The sequence below is a fragment of the Gigantopelta aegis genome, chromosome 8, assembly GCF_016097555.1.
Source record: "Gigantopelta aegis isolate Gae_Host chromosome 8, Gae_host_genome, whole genome shotgun sequence".
Lineage (NCBI taxonomy): Eukaryota > Metazoa > Mollusca > Gastropoda > Neomphalida > Peltospiridae > Gigantopelta > Gigantopelta aegis.
In genome coordinates this window covers 37,631,935-37,655,390 of record NC_054706.1, presented here as the reverse complement: position 1 = coordinate 37,655,390, position 23,456 = coordinate 37,631,935, and the positions used below count along the sequence as shown (strand labels likewise).

General features: G+C 33.9%; 1 protein-coding gene across 1 annotated transcript in view; it reads left to right on the top strand.

Annotated features, from left to right (window-relative positions):
• The first annotated feature begins 4,105 nt into the window (after nucleotides 1–4,105).
• Nucleotides 4,106–23,456, top strand: part of LOC121379650 (DNA-dependent protein kinase catalytic subunit-like) — a 113,535-nt gene continuing 94,184 nt past the window's right edge. The window contains exons 1-15 of the mRNA XM_041508298.1: nucleotides 4,106–4,247; nucleotides 7,942–8,018; nucleotides 9,471–9,563; nucleotides 10,575–10,649; nucleotides 11,473–11,584; nucleotides 12,672–12,784; nucleotides 14,906–15,005; nucleotides 15,450–15,601; nucleotides 15,916–16,008; nucleotides 16,494–16,553; nucleotides 16,716–16,811; nucleotides 19,560–19,642; nucleotides 20,757–20,841; nucleotides 20,975–21,143; nucleotides 22,544–22,707. Of these exons, the coding sequence (XP_041364232.1) occupies nucleotides 4,106–4,247; nucleotides 7,942–8,018; nucleotides 9,471–9,563; nucleotides 10,575–10,649; nucleotides 11,473–11,584; nucleotides 12,672–12,784; nucleotides 14,906–15,005; nucleotides 15,450–15,601; nucleotides 15,916–16,008; nucleotides 16,494–16,553; nucleotides 16,716–16,811; nucleotides 19,560–19,642; nucleotides 20,757–20,841; nucleotides 20,975–21,143; nucleotides 22,544–22,707 (1,614 nt within the window). The remainder of the gene's footprint in view (nucleotides 4,248–7,941; nucleotides 8,019–9,470; nucleotides 9,564–10,574; nucleotides 10,650–11,472; nucleotides 11,585–12,671; nucleotides 12,785–14,905; nucleotides 15,006–15,449; nucleotides 15,602–15,915; nucleotides 16,009–16,493; nucleotides 16,554–16,715; nucleotides 16,812–19,559; nucleotides 19,643–20,756; nucleotides 20,842–20,974; nucleotides 21,144–22,543; nucleotides 22,708–23,456) is intronic.

Sequence of the window (23,456 nt, the reverse complement as noted above, 5' to 3'; positions counted from 1 at the left end):
GGCATGTTAAAATAGGACCCAAATTAGGGAACATTTTGTTCAGTATTGTGTTGCGATTTGCTATATGCAAGTTTCAGAGATCACTACACAATTTTAAAACATTAAACAGTAATTGCTAATCAATTTTCAATTGACTAGAAATATCGCTAATCAAGATTTTGAAAACAAAATGTTCCCTGCAAATGGAGCCTCTATATTTTTACTGTTATATTAGTGTTGGTGAATCTAATTAAATGCATGACTCCAGTGCTTAATTTTACCTATCTGTATTAATTTTTATCTCAAAGAATGGTACTTTGAGAACATTGTTGATTGTGTGGAAGAACATGCATGTATCCACTTTTTGGGCCAACATAGAGTATACAGACTGTCACTCTATGCTGGGTGCCATTTTAAGACATTGTATGTTGCATTAGAAGCCTGGAGATCAAGGATGACTAGCTTCATGATGTGATAGACAAGACAGAAATACACTGTTGGAATCTATATGTAAATATATTTCTAAATTGTATTTAACAGGGCCCTGTAGAATTCATTGGTAAACTTGTCATTCATTGATGAGTTTCAATGAATTCATAGGAAGACTCTCAGTCTCTGTGATTGTTTTTGAATAACCCTTCAAGTTAGCCAAAAAATACATTCAGGTGAACACTTGGGATTGATTATAAGTAAGTGAAATATTCTTCAAATGTCAATTTATACCTCAGAATAATCACTATTATCTGTAGTAAATTAACTACTAAATATTAATCTTGCCATTTAAGCTTGTTCCATTAATATTGTCAAAATAAATTGATTTAAATTTTCCAATGTTACAGTGTCAATGGGACTGCACCAGTAACTTGGTATCAAATTTTAAAAATATATTGTTTTGCTTTTTGTTATTTTTTAAACAAAGATAATGGTGGGCTAGTTGACTATCTTTTTCAATATATGTATATACAACAGATTCTTGAAAAATAATCTGCCATTAAAACATTACTATGACATTAAAAGTAAGATTTATATATATCGTAGTAAACGTTTTATCATAAAAGATTTGTGCAAATTTTCAGCTTTCAAAGGGGGATTTTTTATGAATCAACTGTATAATATATACATAGAGAAAATACAGTTTGCTCCCTGTTCTGGGAACAGGTACATAAAATAATAAAACATGTTTTTAGTTGTTTCTAGTTGTCTTAATATTTGTAGCCTAAAATGGATTTTACCTTCCAATTGTGTACATGAGAAAAAAAAAACATAAGGAAGTAACATGTAGTTTGAGCTACTACAAACATTTTAATAACCAGAAACACTTTGGATTAACATACACTGATATTCTTGGAAATGCATTTAAAATGTGAATTTATTCATGAAAGACGATGTACAGTGAAACCTGTCTAAACTGGACCCTGAACAAACTGGAATGCTGTCAAAACCGGCCAAGTTTCATGGTCTAAAATTTTCTAAATTCTGTCTAAAATGTAGCCCTCTAAACACCAAATCCTGTCTATTAGGTCCCTGGCGTGATCTGGTTTAAACAGGTTTCACTGTATTTGTCAGAAACATCTTAACAGTGGCAGCAGACTTCAGAATTAGGGGTATTTTTATAATGCATTGTGTAATTAGTTTAGAAACAATGATAACAAAATAACTACCTCATGTTTAAGTTTTATTCAGGATTTTCAGATGTTCAGAACTTCTGTAAAGCATTGATCTGTGATATTTATACTTTTTCATTGTATATTGTTGTTATTTTTTTAATGTTTGATATGTTAATAAATTATTAGTCCCCTACCAGTCCAACTGGAGGGAACTTTAGGTTTTATCTCCATCCTTTTGTATGTCTGTCAGACTGTTTGCCTGATTCACATATAGTTTTCTGATTTTTTTCCACAATTAAGATAATGAGCTGAAAGTTCAACTTTCATGGAGATTTACCTATTTTTGACCAAGTTATAGCCCTTGAACTTAGGAGATACCAAAAAAATTGTTTGACCTGGTAGTCAGTACTCTCATAATGCATTATATTATTAATATGTTGTTGTTAGGTATAGGTTGATCATGGTTTCATTATCGAAACAAAATTCACCACAGCTCCATACACTGTGTTTTGACAACCAACTATTTCTTTTGACTTTCATTTAATCTATATACTTGTACCCTTGTCTAACACCATGTAGCCATTTTTTGTGTGTGCTAGTCATTGCACATTAATTATTTCATTATAAGTCAATAAAACATGGTCACTAAACATGGACAAACAAAAAAGTAAATTACATTATGTGACATTTTGTAGGTTTATATTTGTGAAAGAAATTATTTCTTCTGAAAAAGATTGAATAAGATTTATTATTATTTTAAAACTAAATTTGAAGTTTTTAACATTATGGGCCTCCATTTTAAAAATCCTAGATCCAGTTGTATTGGATTCTCTGTGGATATTTAATCTAGTCTATATTGTAATCATGTACAAAAATATATCTTATATGGTTTTGGTTTTCTTGTTAATGTTTTCTTTTAGTTTGTTTGTTGTTGTTTTCTGTTTGTTGTTTTGGTAATAAACCCATTTTGAAATTATTCTTGTATTTGAAACTTGTTTTCATATTTTCGTGTTAATAATAAATACAGAAATCAAAACAAAACTAAAGTCTTCAACACAACATGAAATAGCATGGTTGTTTGAGTACCTGCTAAAAAGTGTGATCTTCCTGAAATGGCGGGGAATAGTTGTGTGGAGTTAGTTTGCCCTTTGCAACCTCACAAATGCTTGCATACTTTTTGTGAGGGGCAGAACGTAGCCCAGTGGTAAAGCACTTGCTTGATGCGTGGTCAGTCTAGAATCGATCCCTGTTAGTTGGCCCATTTTTCGTTCCAGCCAGTGCAACACGATGGGTATATCAAAGGCTGGTATGTATTATCCTGTCTGTGGGATGGTACATTTAAGAGATCTCTTACTACTTATGAATTTTTTTTACCAGGTTTCCTCTCTAAGACTATATGTCAGAATTACCAAATGTTTGACATCCAGTAGCTGATGATAAATAAATAAATGTGCTCAAGTGGTGTCATTCAACAAAACAAAACTTTAACTTTTTGTGAATAAAGGCATTGACAAAACCATTCATATATTGGCACAGTGAAACATTTTTTGACACGATCGTGATTTCTACCACATTGCATTGTCTAAAGGTGAATTGCCATGCCCCAAGACAGTATATACCCTTCCTGTTTTGTCTGCAGTAGGACTGCCACTCAAGTCTAGATTGGTAAATTTAAATCTGTACAGTTAAAATTTTGTTTTGTTTCATGACACTACTAGAGCACATTGTTTTATTAATCACTGATAGATATTTAGTAATTTTGACTCAGTCTTAAGAGATTTGTTACAGTTTTCCATTAGGAGCTAGGATTTTTTTTTTAATATATGTATTGTTCCACTGACAGGACAACAATTGATATACCTGTCGTGGTCCTAGACCAATGGCATATCAAGTGAGTGCTTTACCACTGAGTTAGGTCCTACCCCTCACAAAATGTATGCAAGTGGAGGGGCACTGGTTGGGTTTAGGATACCCCAATGAGAGAATGGATCCATGGAGATGATTCGATTCTGTGATGCATCCACCTCAGGCGAGCACTCGACCGACTAAGTTAAGACATCAATATATTTACAGACAGTTGTGGTGGCAGGCAATTATGAATCACTAACAAATTTATGGTATTTTAGAAGTTTGCGAAAGATTGGGTATATTATATAGTGTCTGTCTTATTCCACTACAAGACAGCATGAGTCTTTCACATTGAAATTGTGGTCTGTTTTAACGTAATTTGCTAAATGGTGTCGGAGTGTCTGTATTCACTAATTTCAGATTTTGTCCACACATTTCTTCCACTATTAAAAATGGTGTTCTGTAGTGTAATTAAATAGGCTTTGTGAACAATATCCGCACATAAACACTCTGATCCTTATTAAATTATTTTATTCCAAAGTGGAATATTGTGTCCCATTGTGGAATGACGCGCACACACACACACACACGGAGAGAGAGAGAGAGAGAGAGGAGGGAGAGAATTCGCGAGTCTCCAGTGGAGGAATTTAAAACGGAAGAAGGCGAAGAAGATGGCGGCAATGTTAGAAGACAGTTTGCGGACTCTTCATAATTTGAAGGATGAGTCTGAGGCTTCTTCAGTTGAACAGATAAACACAGTTGTGGCAGACATAACCCAAATTATTTTGAATGAAATATCTGACAAAGACACCGGTAATCATTAGCTGTCATTCGTGATACATCGTTATTTTAAAGCTGCGTTCTTGGGTTACCATGTCCATGGCCCATGCACTGCAGTGATCGTGACAGTGATGCACTCACTACACAGCACTGTGTCTGCCTGACATGATCCTTAGACCTCCGCAGCGCATTCCTCCCCGATATCTTCCATTTATTAAATTAAAAAGTGTAAAACCAATATTACTTATTATTAGCAAGTGTAAAACAAATATAACTGCACTCCGAAAACGCAAGCCCATAGTCGCGGCAGGGAAAGGAGGGTGGGGCACAGGTATCACCTAGATAACGTAGCGCTGACATCAACACAGACTTCTGTTCATATAACTGAGACATAGGCGAAAGATTCTGTTACAATACCGTAACAAAGGTTTCCCCAGACAATATCTGTTATAGGCTACTTACGTTATATAATAAAGTATTAAAGAGTATATATATATGTAACTATAGTATATATAGGCCTATATTAGGAGGTTTTGTTTGGGGGTATCTGTGGGGTGGGGCTGTACACTTGAGGACAACCATGTAATTTACTTTTGTCCCTACTCTTCAGTATAAATGGAGAATAACTAGTTAATGACGTCAGATATCTGCTTTATCTTGGGAAGGTAAGAATGTGAAATTCTGCCAAGCGGAAGCCGTGTAGAATTTCTCATTCGGCCTGAACAGGATAAAGCAGATATCTGATGTCATTAACTAGTTATTCACTTGATCCTGCAGACCATAAAAATTAAGGAGAAAAGCTATTATTTCTGTTATTTCAGCCACATTGTATGATAACCTAGAGGTCAAATGAGCAATTTTATAATGTACCGAGACTGTACCCTCCACTCTAGATATTGAAATGTCCTCCACAAATGAGAGATGGGCCCTAACACACTGTCAAAATCCTTGAATCAAGCCCTCTGTCTTAACTATCATATATTTTTATATACATCTTTATTAATACACAATAAACATAAAACAAGACTACAACAACTGCATATATCAATATCTATTTATGTAGATAATGTTCAATACAACTGACATCAATTATATAATACATTTAAATTAATCCATCATCTATACTCATATTAGAGTGTTGAAATACATGTAGTCAAAGCATTACAGGGCTCGAACTTGACAACAACACCACTTCAAATGCAGTTGTTGAGATATAATTTGCTGTGGCAGGCCTGGAAATATTTTGTTCAGTGGTGCCTGTCAAAATGTCCTATGTCGGTCAATTTCAGCCTGTGAAAAATAAAACTGCCTGTCAACCAAATGTTGAAATAATTGTCCTTTATTAATCATGTATGTTATTTTATTATACCTGTATAGAACTATTCATGATGTACAGGCCTGCACAAACTGCACAAACAACTGTTTCATTTGTGCATCGCTTATGCCATTTTATTTGGCATAAACGATTTACGGTTCGTGTAAAATTTACTGAATGATTAGTCCCGGCAAAGTACCAAAATATTTTTATTGTGAGTACAAACATTAGACTTGTTCCCACCGCAGTGCTTTTTCGTAGTGCATAATGTAACCAGTCAAGTTTGTATAAATATTTTGCGAAGTAGGTGCATTCCCATTGGTTGTTATAAGGCGTTGTAGCCAAAATTAACCAATCAAAAATGTCGATATTGTGATGGTCATTACAATCTCGAACTTGATCAGCAACCAGGGTATACCAGAGTCACAGTGACCCTATTATTAACTGTAATTCTGAATCGGACAGTGACGACGACGACAGTGTCGGTGATAATGACAGTATCAGTATCCACTGTTCCTCAGATGAGGAAGATGGCACCGAGTCTCCCACTCACAGACTGAATGTCATGACATTATATACACATAAAAGACTAATATTAAAAATTTAATGGTAAGAGATTGTCTTGCAGTGAATTCTTGTTTATTCACACATGATGATGTGTTTTGTATACTAGGCCAAGCCTGACATTCGCTATATTTTGGCAATTTATTACAATAGTCCTAATCATTATTATTATTTTTAGATCTCTTAAACATTTGTATACATATACTTTTTACTTACCATTGACACTCTCTTGTTTCTCAAAATTAAGTTGGGTTTTTTTTTTTTTTTTTTTTTTTAAATTATAAAGAAAAAAACAGGTTCTGCAAACCAAAATAGGTTATAATGCAAAATCTTTTGGCATAACCCCTTTTCAGGTTATACAAATTTTTAATTTGTGCAGGCCTGATGTACCACAGAGAACACATTTTTTAATACTATGGAATTTACTACACGTTATTTATTTTTGAGCCGATTGTTTTCTAAATTGCACACAAAAATAGTGTTTTTTTAAAAATTAAAAATGGTGTCCTATAGTAAATCCTCTGTAGTGTAATGAAATAGGCTTTGTGAACAATCTCCACACATAGACACTCTGATCCTTATTAATTTATTTTATTCCAAAGTGGAATATTGTGTCCCATAGTGGAATCACACACCCACACACATACTCTCACACACACACACACACACATAGACATACAGAGAGAGAGAGATTCGCAAGTCTCCAGTGAAAGAATTTAAAACAGAAGAAGGCGAAGAAGATGGTGGCAGAATTTACTACACGTTGTTTATATATGAGCCGATTGTTTTCTAAATTGCACACAAAAATAGTTGGGTTTTTTATTTTTATTTCCAAAACATTTTCACATTTTTCTTACATCAAACAATTCAAATTATTTACAAAAAACGAGAACATTTTTATAGGAGGATGACTTACTATAACCCATGGGCCAAATTGAGCCAATGTTAATATGTAAAAAAGAAAAAAGTCTCATTTGGATGGGGTATTCAGCTTACAGGGATTGAGGTAAAAGTTTGTGTTGTATTCTGTTCAATTTAAAAATAGAAAAAGTAATAAGATCGGAAAATAACTACAATCAGTTATGGATAAAATAATGCAGCTTATAACCACTTGGATTGGGGGTGAAGCGTTTTGTTCATAATCAAACAAGTTGACGTTTCGTCGGACTTTCTGCCATGCTGCAGTTTCATTTGTAAATAAAATGCAGTTGAAAAGTTCATTTGGTTAAATATACATATACATTTAAAACATTACCACAGAAAAAATTATTTTCATGATTGCCTGGTCACTGCGATGACAAGAAAATATCAACAAATTTTAATCATGTTTGAAACTGAAATAATTTTATAATAACAAAGCAACTAATAAACGTATTGAATAATGGGTATATACTTTAGTTCCTTTAAAACAAATACCTGTATTAAACATTTTTATTTAATTGACATTCGTAAGAACCGCAACACAAGCAAAGGCCTAATAAACTATGTTACGCTATTTTCTGCAATTTGTGACTGTTATGCATTGATAAATTCACACAAAAATGACAAACAATTCATATAATAATTAATCAGTAAAGAGGGGAGGGGGAGCACCCAATGACATTAATAATTCATTGTATAACAGTATTTTATAATTATATTTTCGCAATATTTTTTATCCAAGATTAACAAAGTATTAATATAGAGTTTAGTAGAATAAACTTGCATATACATGTATGTACTTACATGACACACACATGCGTGCACACGCACACACACACACACACACATACACACACACACACAAGAAGTAGCCATCAACAAATGCTGTTTTAAGGAACCATTAATGCTGATTGTTCTTGGTTTCAGACTATTGCTGCTCTGTGCTGTTTGACAAAAAATATGGAGTCGTGTCATTTCTGCAAAGTGTTGTTACCAAGGATGAGGTATGTTAATTTATACAATTAACGAAAAAACATTTGATTCAGTATTGCTTCACAAGTTGTTATTCAAGTTTTGGAGATTGCTAGCCTACACAATTTTAAACCATCAAATAGTAGTGGCTAATAAATGTTCAGTGGAATAGATATGTAGCTAATCAAAACATTTTGCAAACAAAATAATCTGTCAACTAAAACTTTGACTTTCTAACATAAGGTTTTCCTTTACTCATGGTCATTGTGTTTTTGGGACCGAAAATGTTTTTGTTTTAATTTGGCATGGTATTAATTTATCCAAATAAATAAAGGTAATACTCAGGGCTTCTAGAATTTTATAAAAATCCACTAGCCATGGGATCAGTGATTTTAAAAATGTACTGGCTATGTTTAAAAATTCACTAGCCCTACTTTAAATAAATACAATTTTACTAATAGTAATAATCAGATATGTCACCTAAAGAGGAAGATTGAGCTTAAAAATCCTTAGATTGGGGTGGAAAGAGGGGGCAGGATATTCATATTTACAAAATGAGTAAATGCAGCATTTGACAAGGTGGTTTTTTTCCACTAGCTGTAGGGCTAGTTATGGTAATTATTTACTGGCCCAACACTGAATATCACTAGCCATGGGAGTGGGGCTACCATAATCTAGAAGCCCTGAGTAATACACAAAGATTACAATTAAAAAAGAGTCAACTTGGCATTAATGTTACATTGTTCTGCCATGACCTGTGCTGACTGCTGCTCACTATTGACTTCAACTCCAATGATACAAACAATTACAGACTGCATCTTGTCATGTTGGTTGAGCTCTCAGAATGAAAACAAAATGGGTGTGTTGCTGTGATTGCCAGATCTGTTGCCCATAGAGAAACCTAGGGGACCAGAAGGATTGACATCTTTGACGAGTGCCCATGCCTTCAACAAGGCTCCAAGAATGGCAACAGACCCTCCTTGGATATCAACCATTGTCCCACAAATCTGCATCTTGTAGGTAATCCCCTCCATGCAACGCAGGTGCTCCCATGCATGCTTCAGAAGTGTGGAACAATATTTTTGGTGTGCACACTTTGACAATTTTCCAATTTGTTTGGAATATTCTCATGTGTTTCATTCAGTGTATCATCATGGCAGGTACTGCATTTACAAGAATCAACTTTTGTTTATGTGATTAAAGACATTTTTACTTCTGTACGAATTATGTTGCATATCCACAGGGATAAAAATATCAATAAACAACATTAATGTTTTGACTAAAGGCCTTTATCAAAATTACAAATGCATTAGCTACTACATAATTATATAATAAACTGTAATACCATGTATGTAGTAGCCATTGCATTTGTAATTTTAATAAAGGCTTATGACCGAGATGTCGGGGAAGAGAGTTGACTTTATTTATTGGTAAACAGTATTTGTCATTTGAAGGTGTATATTTTACACTATTTGTGTTTTTAGTTTCAGAATTCCAAAGCTGCTTTATTAGATCTTCTGAGTGGATTTTTGCAAAAGGCGAACAAGAAGATTGTCAGTTATCTTGTTGATATCAAGGTATGTATTACTATTTACAAACTATTTATATATGTTGTACTGCAAGCAGAGGTTTGATATTTCAAACTGTTTATTGTTTTACACTTGGGGTGGGTGGGGCCTATTTAAATGCAAGGTCTCTCAACTCCATAGTCAGGTCCTGGTTAGCACCCTGCCAAGATTTCTTCATGTTTTTTAAAGCACACCCACCATGCTAAATATGGTTCTGCTATGCTTGAAACATTTGGGGGTTTTCCATTGAACCCCTTTTAATTTTTGCATACTTTACACAAATTTTGTCAACCAAATGGCAGGAAATTGCATCTATAAAGATAACATTTTAAATTGTCCTAAGAAAATATTCAGTATGTGGTCAGGATTAATCTCAGTCATTGGGCACATTGGGCTATTTCTTGTTCCAGTCAGTGCACCACGACTGGTATATCATGGGTAGTGGTATGTGTTATTCTGGGATGGTGCATATAAAAGATCCCTTGCTACTATAAAAAAAAAAAAGCATCTTTCCTCTTTAAAAATATATGTCAAAATTACCAAATATTTGACATTCAATAAATCAATGGATACTAGTGGTGGTGTTAAACAAAACAAAATTTAGCTTTGCTGTTTTGATTTTAAACTTCCTCTTTCTTACTAATCCAGAATGTTCTTCCATAGAAAGACCTCAGAAAGATGTTTAACAATGCATTCAACACAGTTTATTTATGGTTGTATGGCCTCAAATATATGTTAAAGACAACACATAATGAGAGAGGAAACCTGCTACTGCCCCTTCATGGGCTAGTCTTTTTTGTTAACAGCAATTGATATTTTATATTCTCATTCCATAGACAGAATAATACACACCATGACCTTTGTTACACCACTTGTGTAGTACAGGCTGGGAATCAATCACAGGCTGTATCAAGTGAGCACTTTACCATAGAGGCTGGCAGTATTTCTCAAACTTATATGCATAATCACTATGCTGAGTGTTTAATATTTGATGACTTATTAAATATGATTAATTTTCAGGAAGTCTCTGTTTCTTTGTTTATCCGTGACCGATACGCCAAAGTTAAGAATGCTGCCATCCCAGTTCTCATCAAGGTATGTAACATTCACATTATAAACAAATTTTATGACTGAAAATAGCTTTTTTTTAAGCAAATTAAGAATGAACCTTATACTACCACCTCATATAGGTTTTGTTTTGTCTTGACTAATTTGAAAGGTGACATATAGATATTACTTTTCCAATTGTGCCACCAACAGTGAAGATGACAGCATCAAATTTTATGTTTTGGACAGTGTTGTGGTTTTGTCGTAGATCAGGCAAACTTGGTTTGTAGGAGCACCTCTGGATATTGATCTTGGTGCATGTTATTATTAAAGAAAGTTAAAAAGTTATTACGTTAAAACAATTTACTACATTTTTATTTTGAGGTTGAACTAGTTTAATAATAAATTTTACATAAAAAATTCCTTTTTAGGGCTGTCTTAACATTTCCATTTTTGAAACATTGGACAGCTTCAGTCTAAAATTACTATTGAAATGTTTTTGTTTGATTAATTTTCATCTAGTTTGCAAAGTTCGGACATTATTTAAATATGTTTGAAAAATATCACTTGATGTTATTTTGTTGGATATATGCTACCTCTTATGTGATAAAACAGTTATCTAGTCTTTAATGGATTTTCATCTTAAATTATCAATATTTGTAATAATGCATGCCAAGAATAAGAATTTTATCAAGATTTTGGTGGAATCAACATACTATCAGAAAATTAGGAATTTAAAAATGGATTTGAAATGTATATTGCAGTTTCATCCATTTGGAACCTTTTGTGAATACTGTTATTATTGGTTGGTTATTTAAATTAATAACTAACATGCTATGGTTTTTTAAACTTCATTGCCCATTTACTTCAGGTTTTAGAATTGTCAGTGGGTTCCCATATGGGAGAGGAGCTGAAGATCGATGCCCTTATTAACAAGTTTTTCATGGAGCTCACTAAAAGTGTTTCTAAGCTACAAGCCTCAGGTTGGTTTTTGTCTCACTTTTCATTGGTGACTGTAGGTACTAAGTTTCCATGGTGGTGGGAGTGTGGGGGGAAAACCCATGACTAGTCATTTGTCTATTATTTAAAAAAAATAGAACCAAACTGTCTGTCATGATTGGATTAGATGTTACATTAGTTGTTAAATGTATGTACATAGGACAGTTAAATCTGCAAGTGTGTATTGTTGTCAGGACATATCCTCACTATCTTAATCTTACGGTTGTTTAAGAATTGAACATTATATTTTTGACGTTCATGCAATGATAAACACCAAAACCGTTTTACACTGTATGAATACACAACTGTATCAATACACAAATAAGGGAATTCCCTTAGAAAGTTAGATTCACTTTTTTTTTCCGTCAAATCTCCGATTCATTATATTGATTTACATAAGGTTTTATAAATTTTAATTTTCTGAATCAAATGTGGATAAAACGTTATAAAATTTAAAATAACAGAACATCAACTGATAACACAAACATTTTTTTAATGAATTTTGAACTAATTAACATGAGGGAGAGCATCAAATTATTTAGATTTATCTGCTATATATATTCAAATTGCAGTTTGCAGTCAAAAGTTGAATTAGTGAAAATTAATGTGAAGACTGACTTGAAAGGGATAAAGTGGTTTCAGTGTTACTGTGTGTGTAGATTTCAGAGGAAGTTTGTGATTGTGTGATATTATTCTTGGAAAGGACAGGTTGTGAAATTGTGCACAAAGGCGTATGTGTTTTCGCACGTGTAAGTTGTCGGTTTGATGCTTTTGTCAAATGTGACAGAGCTGCACTCATGTCTCTCTTTTGATTTGTTGAGCATTCTCGGCTATAACTTCCATTATGTGTCTCAGTTCAAAACCGGAGTTGTTTAAAGCCTGAATTGTCACCGTCACTAGGTGCAGACGAACTTGGGATAAAAATAGAAACGGGGATTCCATTGTTTACCAAAAAAGTGCAGTTTTCACGTTCATGAAAGAATGAATATTGGGTTTTTTAGATCAGTAACTATAAAATGGAATTATAAAATGATATAGACGAAATTTTTACTTCTTTCTTTTTTTTTCCAGTAAAGGGAAATATCATGAATCTTCTTGGTGTCTTGTCGGAGGTTTATCCTGAGAAAATGCTTGTCTACTCGGATAGATTGGTTAGTCTATATGCCAGTGCACTGAAAGCTGAGGTAATTTGTGGGGTTTTTTTAGCTTTATAAAATACGTACTGTAGATCCATTACATTGTATTTTATAATAAAAGTATTGGGAGAGGTCAAAAGTAGCCCAAATTGCATATATAAAGTACTGCAGCATTATCTGTTACTTAAACTAGTTAAAGCACCACAACTGGTATATCAAAAGCTGTGATATGTCTTCCTGTCTGTGGGATAGTGCATATAAAAGATCCCTTGCTACTAATCGAAAAATGTAGTGGGTTTGGTCTCTTAGACTTGTTCAAAAATACCAAATGTTTGACATCCATTAGTCTATTACCGTATAACTGGAAATTTTCGAGGATTTTTATTTTCGTGGGTTTCGAGGGTAAGTAGACAGCATCGAAAATATAAATCCTTGAAAATATTAGAAAAAATCAACAAATTCTATCTAAAATATTTATTGTGAAAACCATAACACACTTACAATTTACCGGAACATTTTATTTCCTGTCATGCGCAGTCCACCGGATAACGACCAGAGAATATAGTCAAGACAACAAGTTAGAATTTAAAAAAAGTTATTGCATGAATCTCACTGTTTGTAGAATATAATGAAATATTTTTAAATTTCGTATATTGTTTTTGTCAATGTCCGCCCGCACTGCATCAGTGATTCTGGGGTGGGTGAATGCAGATTTCAACATTTCCTGGCGTATTTTTAATTCTGCCATAACTTTCATAATCCACCTTGCATGAATTGGTTTTATCGCCAAAGTACGCATTTCGATCTTGATGTCTGTTACAACTTCGCCGTCTTTCATAGCCAGGGAAACCTGCTTTGAATATCATGTGGTAAACTCAGACTTCATGGCGTCCTTAAGTGGTTTGTTCACACATACGTCGTAATTGGCTTTACACAAAATCAAAGACTGTGATCAGTTGTCTGTCGAATAGCATACCGGGTATCACAGTGGCCAATTAGGCTACAGGTGACTGTTCTATTGTTTAACTTCACACGTCGGTGGTATCGAACAACTGGCAGCCGAGGTGAAACTTTAATAAACAATAACAAGTATTCTTGCAACTAGACTTGCTAAAACTCGAAAATAAAATCACTTTAAATTTAGATTTGGCAAACGACGAAAATAAGAAACCTTGAAATGTTTTTATTCCCCAAACCACAAAAAATTAAGACCACGAAAATTTCCGGTTATACGGTATTAATAAATCAATGTGCTCTAGTGGTGTCATTAAACAAGACAAAGTAACTTTTAAAACTAGTTAAAGACAATAAAAGTATTTAACTCATTCCAAATGCAATCATCTTGATTCAGTGTTTAACCATGTTTTTCTCTAAAATGGCATAAATGAATAAATATAACGTTTTGGAAACTTATCTTCGTATGCTTTTCAGACTTGTCTCTGTCTTCAGGTGCACAATCGTTAAGTGACTTATAGTTCGACATATTATATAGTAAACACTGAAAGTCAGAAATTAGGTATTTAAAGGTACTGAAAAGGTAAATTAGTTCTGATCATTGCTAAGACATGCAGACTGTGAACCCAGCATTTAAAGGTGCAGACCCTAGTTTCACCTGTGAAAATGGAACCTAAGTTTAGTTAATCTACAAACCTGCAACACATAACACATTTAGATAAGGTTATAACTGAAAGAAACTGAAGTCTGTGATGTTTAAACAGGGAAATGCTGTCTAGAAATAACTAAAGCTTGTCGTGATAACAATTACTTCTCGGAAGAATGTGCATTGTTTGAATTATGAAAAATACATTTTGGGGCATTTTGAAAATCTGGATAACCAGAACCACTTCAGGTGTAGGAGAATTAATATTCTAAATAATAAAATAATTTAAATGATCAAAAACGGCTTTAATAGTGAAAAATATGTTGTAGTGTTTAAAAACTAGGGTCTGTCACTTTAAGGTTAATTAAGAGGTTATCCACATGTTGTTATTATGGAATCTGCCATGTTTAAAAATATTGATTGTAAAATGTAGAGGGAGACTGCAATATAGGCATTGGTGGGGATCAAACCTTGATGTACTAAAATATTGATACACCTGTCTTTTTTCTTGCTTCAAAGTGTAGGTTATGGTCTGCCTGGATTGTTATAAATACTCTGTTTGATTTTAGATGAGTTCAAAAACACGAGAGCCTCAACTTCCCATCATAGCTGGATGTCTGGAAGGATTGACGTGTTACCTTGTGAACTTCACTCAGTCAGCTGAAGAAGGTAAAGTTTAACAATTAAACTGACATATGCAGGAGATAGCCAGCCTTAAAAACGTTTTGATGGCCTCTGTTATTACAAATGTATTCTCTTACTCAAGGTGAACTTGTGGTATAGGTACATTATAACTTTTAACCTTTAAAGGTAACATTTAATTATCTTTTAAATACAGTTGTATTCCTTTATCTCAGTTACAGTTTTGATATGCTGACCCAGAACCTATATGTATATATTTTTATGTTGAGCAGTGTTTTAAGTCTTAGTTTCCTGTTATATGGCAGTGTCCTATATTTGTTAATCTGAGTATCCTTTCATGTCATGGTCTATGTTTGACATGGCTCGACCATGTCTTACACTAGTGTACCAGTTAAGTTTAGTAAAGGTTTTCTAAACATTTGGATATCACTTGTATAATAATGGAGGTAGTTTTGACCATATATTTTTCAGGTTCCAAATATGCCTATGAGATTTTCCGGTTTGCACGAATGGCTATAGATCCAGGAATAACCTATACACGGTATGCTGTTCCAGCGGCTGGACTTCGACTCTTCAGTCGCCATGCCGATCAGTTCAGCGAATACCTTGTTGATGACTATCAGGTAAAGTTGGTGAAAGTGCTAATGCAGGCCTTGGACATACTTTTTTTTAGTGGTAGCCCACGGAGCTACCAGGTTATATAATCGCCATGAATATATAGCAACATGAATACAAATTCCTTTGATAATGTTAATAAAAATATTCAATGATTTTTTTTGCTCTTTAAACAAAAGGAATTGTCCTAATATCTTTGTCATATTTGTGTAACTTAAACATTTATGCTAGATATGCAGTTGAATTCACATTTGTTGAATTTTATTTACATATAAAGTTTGTTATACTTATTTAAATATTTTAATGTTTTTTGTATGTGCAGGGAATGTATGAGAAATTACAGAACTGGAGCCACCATCACAATCGTGACCTCATGCATCTTGGGGTGTCAGCCTTGGAATCGTTTCTTCAGCAGGTAAATATTTTGTTAATAGAAAACATATATAGCATGAATTTTTGTATGCACTGTTGTATTTTTTGTGAAGCCCTATGTTTATAAATGTCCATGAGGTTTGTGTGTCTTGTGTATCATAAAATAATAAAATATCTGGTCAGACTAGTATCTGCTTTGTGACAAGTCTAGCTGTAAATCTATTTCATTTCATTTCAACTTTTTTTTGCACTTCTATTCAATTAAGATTCAACTACGCTGTCCTGGGCACAGCTATCTGGGCTGTCTGTCCAGGACAGCGGGCTAGTTGTTAGTGAGACAGAAGATTATGTAGTTGTCTTACACCTACCCACTGAGTCGTTAAAACTCGCTCTGGGTGGGAGCCGGTACCTACCAGCCTTATGTCTGATGGCTTAACCACGACACCACCAAGTTTAGCTGTAAATCTATAATTAAACTATGGCTCTAATTGGTAGAATTAGATTAATTAGTATATTTTTTTACTTCAGGTGGCCAAAATGTTAGTTTCCCGAGCAAATGAAGGGCAGAAAGAAGGAGCTGTGTTCAAGGTACGATCTATTATTGTAATTATGAAGTGGTGTGCTTACATTGAATTTTAATTTAATTTTTAATACTGTACACCTTTCATATACTCAGTAGCGGATAAACCTTTAAAATGTGTTCACGTATTATCTATAATTTATAGGTGATTTTTTAATCTTTTTCTTCAGTTCTTCGTCAAACAGTTCCGTGAGATTATGAACGACCACCAAGCCAGTGTGAAGCAAATCTCTTTTGCCATTAAAGGATATGGACTTTTGGCTGCTGTAAGATATCTATATGTGTGTTTGTCTTTGTGCGTGTGTTTGTGTGTGTTTGTGTTTGTGTGTGTACATGCATGTTTGTGTGTAAATTACCCTGTGATTTCAGATGATATAGGGTTTCAAAGTTAAAAGTTTTTTTTTCGTTTAACAACACCACTAGAGCACATTAATTAATTATCAGCTGTTGGATGTCAGACATTTGGTAATTCTGACATGTAGCCATCAGAGGAAACCCACAACATTTTTTCTAAAGCAGCAAGGGATCTTTTATATGCACTTGCCCATAGACGGGAAAGCACATGTTGGAATGAGAAAAAAACCAGTCAGTTGAATGGATCCACCAAGGTAGTTTGATCCTGCGATGGAAGCACCTCAAGCGAGCACTCAACCGACTGAGCTAAATCCCGCCCCTGTAGAGTTTCAGTACTTCGTTATGTGATGTACTATAATGAGATTGTCACAATATAGATTAGTGTAATTAAATGACATCATGATTTGTAATTATTTATAGAATCAAACCCCCTCGGTGGATCCATTATCTAATTATGTTTTTCCCCGTCTCAACCAGTGCCCCATGATTGGTGTATCAAAGGCCATGGTATGTGCTGTTCTGTCTTTGGTAAAATGCATATGAAAGATCCCATGTTAGTAATTGAAAAATGTAGTGGGTTTCTTCATCATACCACAGCCTTTGACCAGTTGTAGTGCACTGGTTGGAACGAGAAAAATCCAGTCAGTTGAATGGATCCACCAAGATTGCAGGATCAAACCACCTCAGTGTATTCATTCAACTGATTGAGTTTTTTCTCGCTCCAACCAGTGCACCACAACTGGTCAATGGCCGTGGTATGTTTTCTTGTTTGTGGCAAAGTGCATATAAAAGATCCCTTGGTGCTAATGGGAAAATATGGGTTTCCTCTAATGACTACGAGTCAGAAGTACAAAATGTTTGACATCCAATAGCCGATGATTAATTAATCAATGTGCTCTACTGGTGTTGTTAAGCAAAACAAACTTTAACTAGTCTGAAGACATGTCAAAATTACCAAATATTTGACATCCAATAGCCAATAATGAATTAATCCATGTTGTCTTAGTTAAAGCAAACAAAGTTCAACTTTGAGTATGTGTTTGAGTGTGTGTATGTGAATATATGGATAGATTTGTAAATGAATGTCTAAGTCATCCAATATTTTTACATTGTGATATCAGGTGATCTATGGTGCCATTTCTTAATTCTGTAATGTATAGCAACCAGATTGTCATCATATAGACTAGTATAATTTGTATGAATTTTTACCATTAACTTACGTAATACTATCAGATGGTCAGGATATATTTTAGTGTACATAATTACATGTAAATAACAGGATTTGTTACTTCATGATATGAATTATCATTTACGTACATGTATGTATACTTAACATATTTACATAATTTTATATCTTTTTGCTTGTACTGTATACCCCAAAAATCATTAATATGTAGTAGCTAAGACATTTGTAATTTCAAAAAAAGATAGTTGACTTATGAATTTAAAAAGAGTCAGTAACTACTGTTTTTGTTTCTGTTGAAGACATTTTAAAATAAAGTCATTATGAAAATAATGGTAGCTCTTTAGAAAATATTCACCATTTTGTATTTAGTAACTATATTTGAAAGGGTTGCCATGTGTTCAAAATTGTTGAAAAAATTAGAAACTTCAATTTTTGCATTTATCCTAATACATTGTACTCAAAAATAGGTATGTTTTCACTGGCCATATTGTTGAACACAACAGCATACTGTAAAACAGGTATTATTCGCGAATGTGTAATTTTCGCGTTTTTAATTTAGCCGCGAAAATTACACTTACGCAAATAATAAAATCCATTAGAACCCAAAAAACCACCAAAAAAACAAAAAACCCCACAACAACAAACAGTTTAGCAATTTTGGCATGCTGTTCTGCATCATACAGTCTATATTCACCGTGTTTTTGTTTACGATTTGTAGAAGTGTTTAATTTATCAACGGCATCATTGGCGGTCTGTGTCGATTGAACTTCTTCGATCGTTAAACACGTTGAAGGGTCAGGTAAACCAACGGGTTCAGGTTTGTCCGAGCTTTTTTTTAACCACTGCAAAATTGAACCTGCCATAACGCTAAATGTAGTTGATTTTTGGAACAGACATTCTTACTGGTATTGTTAAGCTATGAATAAACATTTAGAAATTAGTATAATGACCATTTTTAATTGGCCAATCAAAATAAGGGACACAAATGGTTTTGTAAACTTCCGGAAAAATGTCATCGACAAGTGACAAAAACAAAAGAGGTGAGACGTTTTTAACAACCGGTGTTTAATCATTAAAACAAGATTACTAGTACAAGTGTTTGTCTTTATTTCACACTTTCTGGAGATTTGATTGAACCACATCCTGGATTAATTTTATTAATTGTATACACAGTGTGGTCGCTGCTGGACATGTAGCTGCAGCACTTAGCGGAGTCGCTCAGAAAGGGATAATATTACGTATACCTCTGTTGACCACTCTAGTATCGATTTAATGTTATGTACCAAAGTATAGTTTTGTACGTGTTAGTAATTTAAAAAACAAACAAACAAAAAACAAAAACCACGACACAGCGAAAATTAAAAACCGCGAACTGCCTGCATTTTTGATATCGCGAAAATTTACTGCCGCGAATAATACCTGTTTTACAGTATATTATTAAAAAGTGATCCATTGAAGATTGGTATATTTTCAGCCCTGTAAAACATTTATGACACCATCAGATGTCCATTACATGTTGAGTGAAATGATCAACAAGTCTGAGCAACATTTTCTCAGGTAATGCATTTAGTCAGCACTTAAAATCAGAGAAACATTTAGTCCTTTAAGTCCATGTACACTTTTATTAAACTTCAATGAAACAATAGATTTGAGATTCTTAACGTAGAGTGGGAAGCATTGTTTGCTTCTCGGACTTCAAGATGGAAGCAAGTGCTAGAAAGAAGCACTTCTAGAAATTAGTCTCAAAATTAGACTCCTAATTGGACCTTTTTTAACAGCAGTGCAAATGACTTGAGACGAACATTGATAAAGTGTATTATTTTTATTATCAATCTTAAAAATGAAGAATTCTCGATCTATCTGGAATATTGTCAACAATAAGATGGAAAGCAAAAGGTGTTTGTTAAACTGATTATCAGGAATATTTTTAAGTGTCATTTGCTGCCTGCTGCCTGTGAGGTTTGAGCATTAATAGACACTATTTGAATATGGATCAGAATTGGGCTGGAGTTGTGTGTCCTACCTCATTTTCAGACAGTTATTACCAGTAACATATTTTACAAATTCATAATTTATGCAAAACACAAACAAGTATTAAATAAACAATATAGTAGAATCTTGTTGGCTCAAACACTTTTTTTAGCTAGTTCAAACCAAGCATATTCGGCAAACTTTGAGAGTGTTTGTAAACTGTGAGAGTCTTTGTAAACTGTGAGAATGTCTGTAACTTTATAATTTGAAATCCTTGCTTTATTTGTACACACAGGAGTTTAAATAATATGTAGATGATCATCATAAATTCAGGTGTGTGTGTGCAGCAATTTTAGCAAGGGGGCTATTGAATTTTATAGGGGGGTAGGGACATGCTCCCATGGAATGTATTGGGAAATAAAATTTGTTTGAGCAAGGGTGTTTCGACCCCCAAAACTCACGCCCTGCACATTCACCTGAAAATGTGTCACTCGATAACAGATAGCAAGTGTTATTTATACTTTTACTTTTACCTGAGTAACACAAAGTGTTTCACAAAATACCCATGCTAATCATAGTAAATGTGTTCTTATCATTCTTGATTTGAAACCTAATCTTGATTCAACAAACTTTAATTTTAATTGTCAATTTTTTAAAATGTGTTCGAAACCCTGCTGTTATTTGTTTGTTGTTTTTACAGACAGTCTCAAGATCTGATGGACAGACTTTATGAACTACCAAGCTACCTGAATGCCTTGGCACACATTATCAAGCAGGTTGATGAGGTCTGTAAAACATTCTTATTGTCGTTTCCCATATATTTGTCAGTATTATGTTGATATGAGATTATAGATTACACATTTTGTTCAGAAATTGTCATTCTTGTGTGTAATAAAGCCCATGTTTTCAATATTTCAGGTGTCGGATACATACGCCATGAGTCTAGAACATCTACTGGTTCTGCTGTTTGAAAATGTTCCTCATGTTCACGGTAGAATGCACTTCACGTGCCAGAAATCAATTATCCATGTGTTACTTACACTGATGACCAAAGGAACGACGTTCCAACAAGTTTTGTCGGGTTTTGGTTAGTATAACATTCAGTCTTGTCCTGTTGTGTTTTCCTGTCTATACACTTCTACTTTGTCTCGCCTTGAAGGTGACATCAACATTTGTAGTTCGCTCCATTAAGTTTCTCATTTAGATTCATTTTTCAGAACCTATAAGTCCTAGATCAATGAACTTTGGTTTACAGTTGCACCTATATATGTTCCATCACGATGCGAGTTAAATCTTATTATTATTTTTTAAATTAATCTGTGGATGCAACTTTGAGCTATATCAAGTAAGATTGTAGTAAGGCATTTACCAGACTTGTTCATGTCACTTTGCATATCCCAAGGACCCTCTGTATACTGGAATTACCTCAAACCGGAAGTTTTATAGAGTCCCTTTTTAAAAACCAGGACAGAACTTAACCTCTCTGTAATAGTCTTGTCTATAATACTTCAATAATTAAAATGCTAAAGCTTTAAATTTTGTGTAAACTTCCACTGGCAGTTTACATATGATAGTGTTTGAAAATTTATTAAGACAACATTTAACGGGTTAAACATTTCCTTATACAGTGAAACCTCCTCCAAACCAGAACCTCTGTAAATCAAAACATCTCCCTCAAAACCGGACAGTTTTCATCATCCCTTTTTATCAGTAAAATGGGATGCCTTTAAAACCGGACTTTTTTCTTGGTCCTTAGGGTGTCCATTTTGACAGGTTTAGAATGCAATTTTTATCCAACATTTCAGCACCATCCTGCTGCATTCACCAGGGGAACATAATGCTCATAACAGTCAATATAACGACCATCTCCACTTGGGAATAGATGTTAAATATATAAATGATCTTTGACATCATATTACATTCAGCCATTTAATATATATACAGAACTTCACATACGTAACGTTGTTGTTTTCGCTTCCTGTTTATTGCACAAGTTTATTTTGTACAAGAATATATACCCAGAAACCGTGAGTGGTATCTTCTTTCGCAAAATAAACGAGTGCAATGAATAGGAAGCGATAACAACATATGTGAAGTTCTGTATTTATTACATACCTTCTTTTATGTTTGACAAAAACAGTTTTTAATTTAACGTCATAACAACACTTTGTTAATCTATGGTCAAACCTCCTTTCATGGATTTGCTTAACGTTAAGAATCATACTCTGCAGCAGCCTTGTGTAATGTTTCAAATATGTTGTGACATGACGTCATTTATAAATCATATATGACGTCAGTAAATAATAGGCACTAACTGCAGTAAAAGTAAAAAGGGAATTCCCCATTTAAAAGTTCCGGTTCAGATCGCATGTGTGCGATACAAAATAAATTTATCACATGGTTTCAAAATGTCTTTTATCACTATAGTAAGATTTAATAGATATGTAATAAGATCCTTTACAACATCATACATTCATATTTTATCAGTGTACCAGAGTCTGATACGATTGTGTTCCCACCCAGTCTTGTTGGATAACGACCAGACAGCTGAAGACAAGTCCGATGAAGCAGAGACAAACACAAAAAAAACAATATCTTACAAAGACTACCTTGATCTGTGGGCAGGCATACTTGACAGTGCTAAGATAAAGGTACCAGTAGAACCTAAAATTTCTTAAGGTGTCTCCAAAAGTATTGATCTTTCCCAAACAGTAAATTCATAAGTTTAATGAATAAGTGTGAAGGTTTGTTGTATAATAATTTTCCTTCTCATTAAGTATGTTTTGGTGAGTTAACTGGTTCCATTTTATTCATTATTAATTGATAACTGATACCTAATTAGTCATCAATTCAAGAATGTTGATATGTCTGAATCTTTTGGCAGATGAAACCTTTTTGTCATGTTTTGGTGAAATGTGACAAAAAGACATATTTATCAAAAAATAAATTCACAAGAACAAATACATGTGGTGCAATCCTTTCAGTTACACTCAAACTTAATTTAAATTAAAAAAGTTCTTCATTAATAATTTACCAGCCTTGGTGGTGTAGTGGTTACGCCATCAGACTTCAAGCTGGTAAGTAGTGGGTTTACATCCCAGTACCGGCTCCCACCCAGAGCGAGTTTAACGACTCAGTTGGTAGGTATAAAAAAAGAGGTTTTGTTTAATGACACCACTAGAGCACATTGATTTATTTACTAATCACCGGCTATTGGATGTCAAATATTTGATAATTTTTACCTGTAGTCATAGAGAGGAAACCTGTAGCAAGGGATCTTTTTATATGCATCATCGCACAGACAGAATAGCACATATTACAGCCTATTCTAGCTGGAACAAGAGATATCCCAATGGGGATCGATTCCAGATCGACCGCACGTCAAGAGAGTGCTTTACGA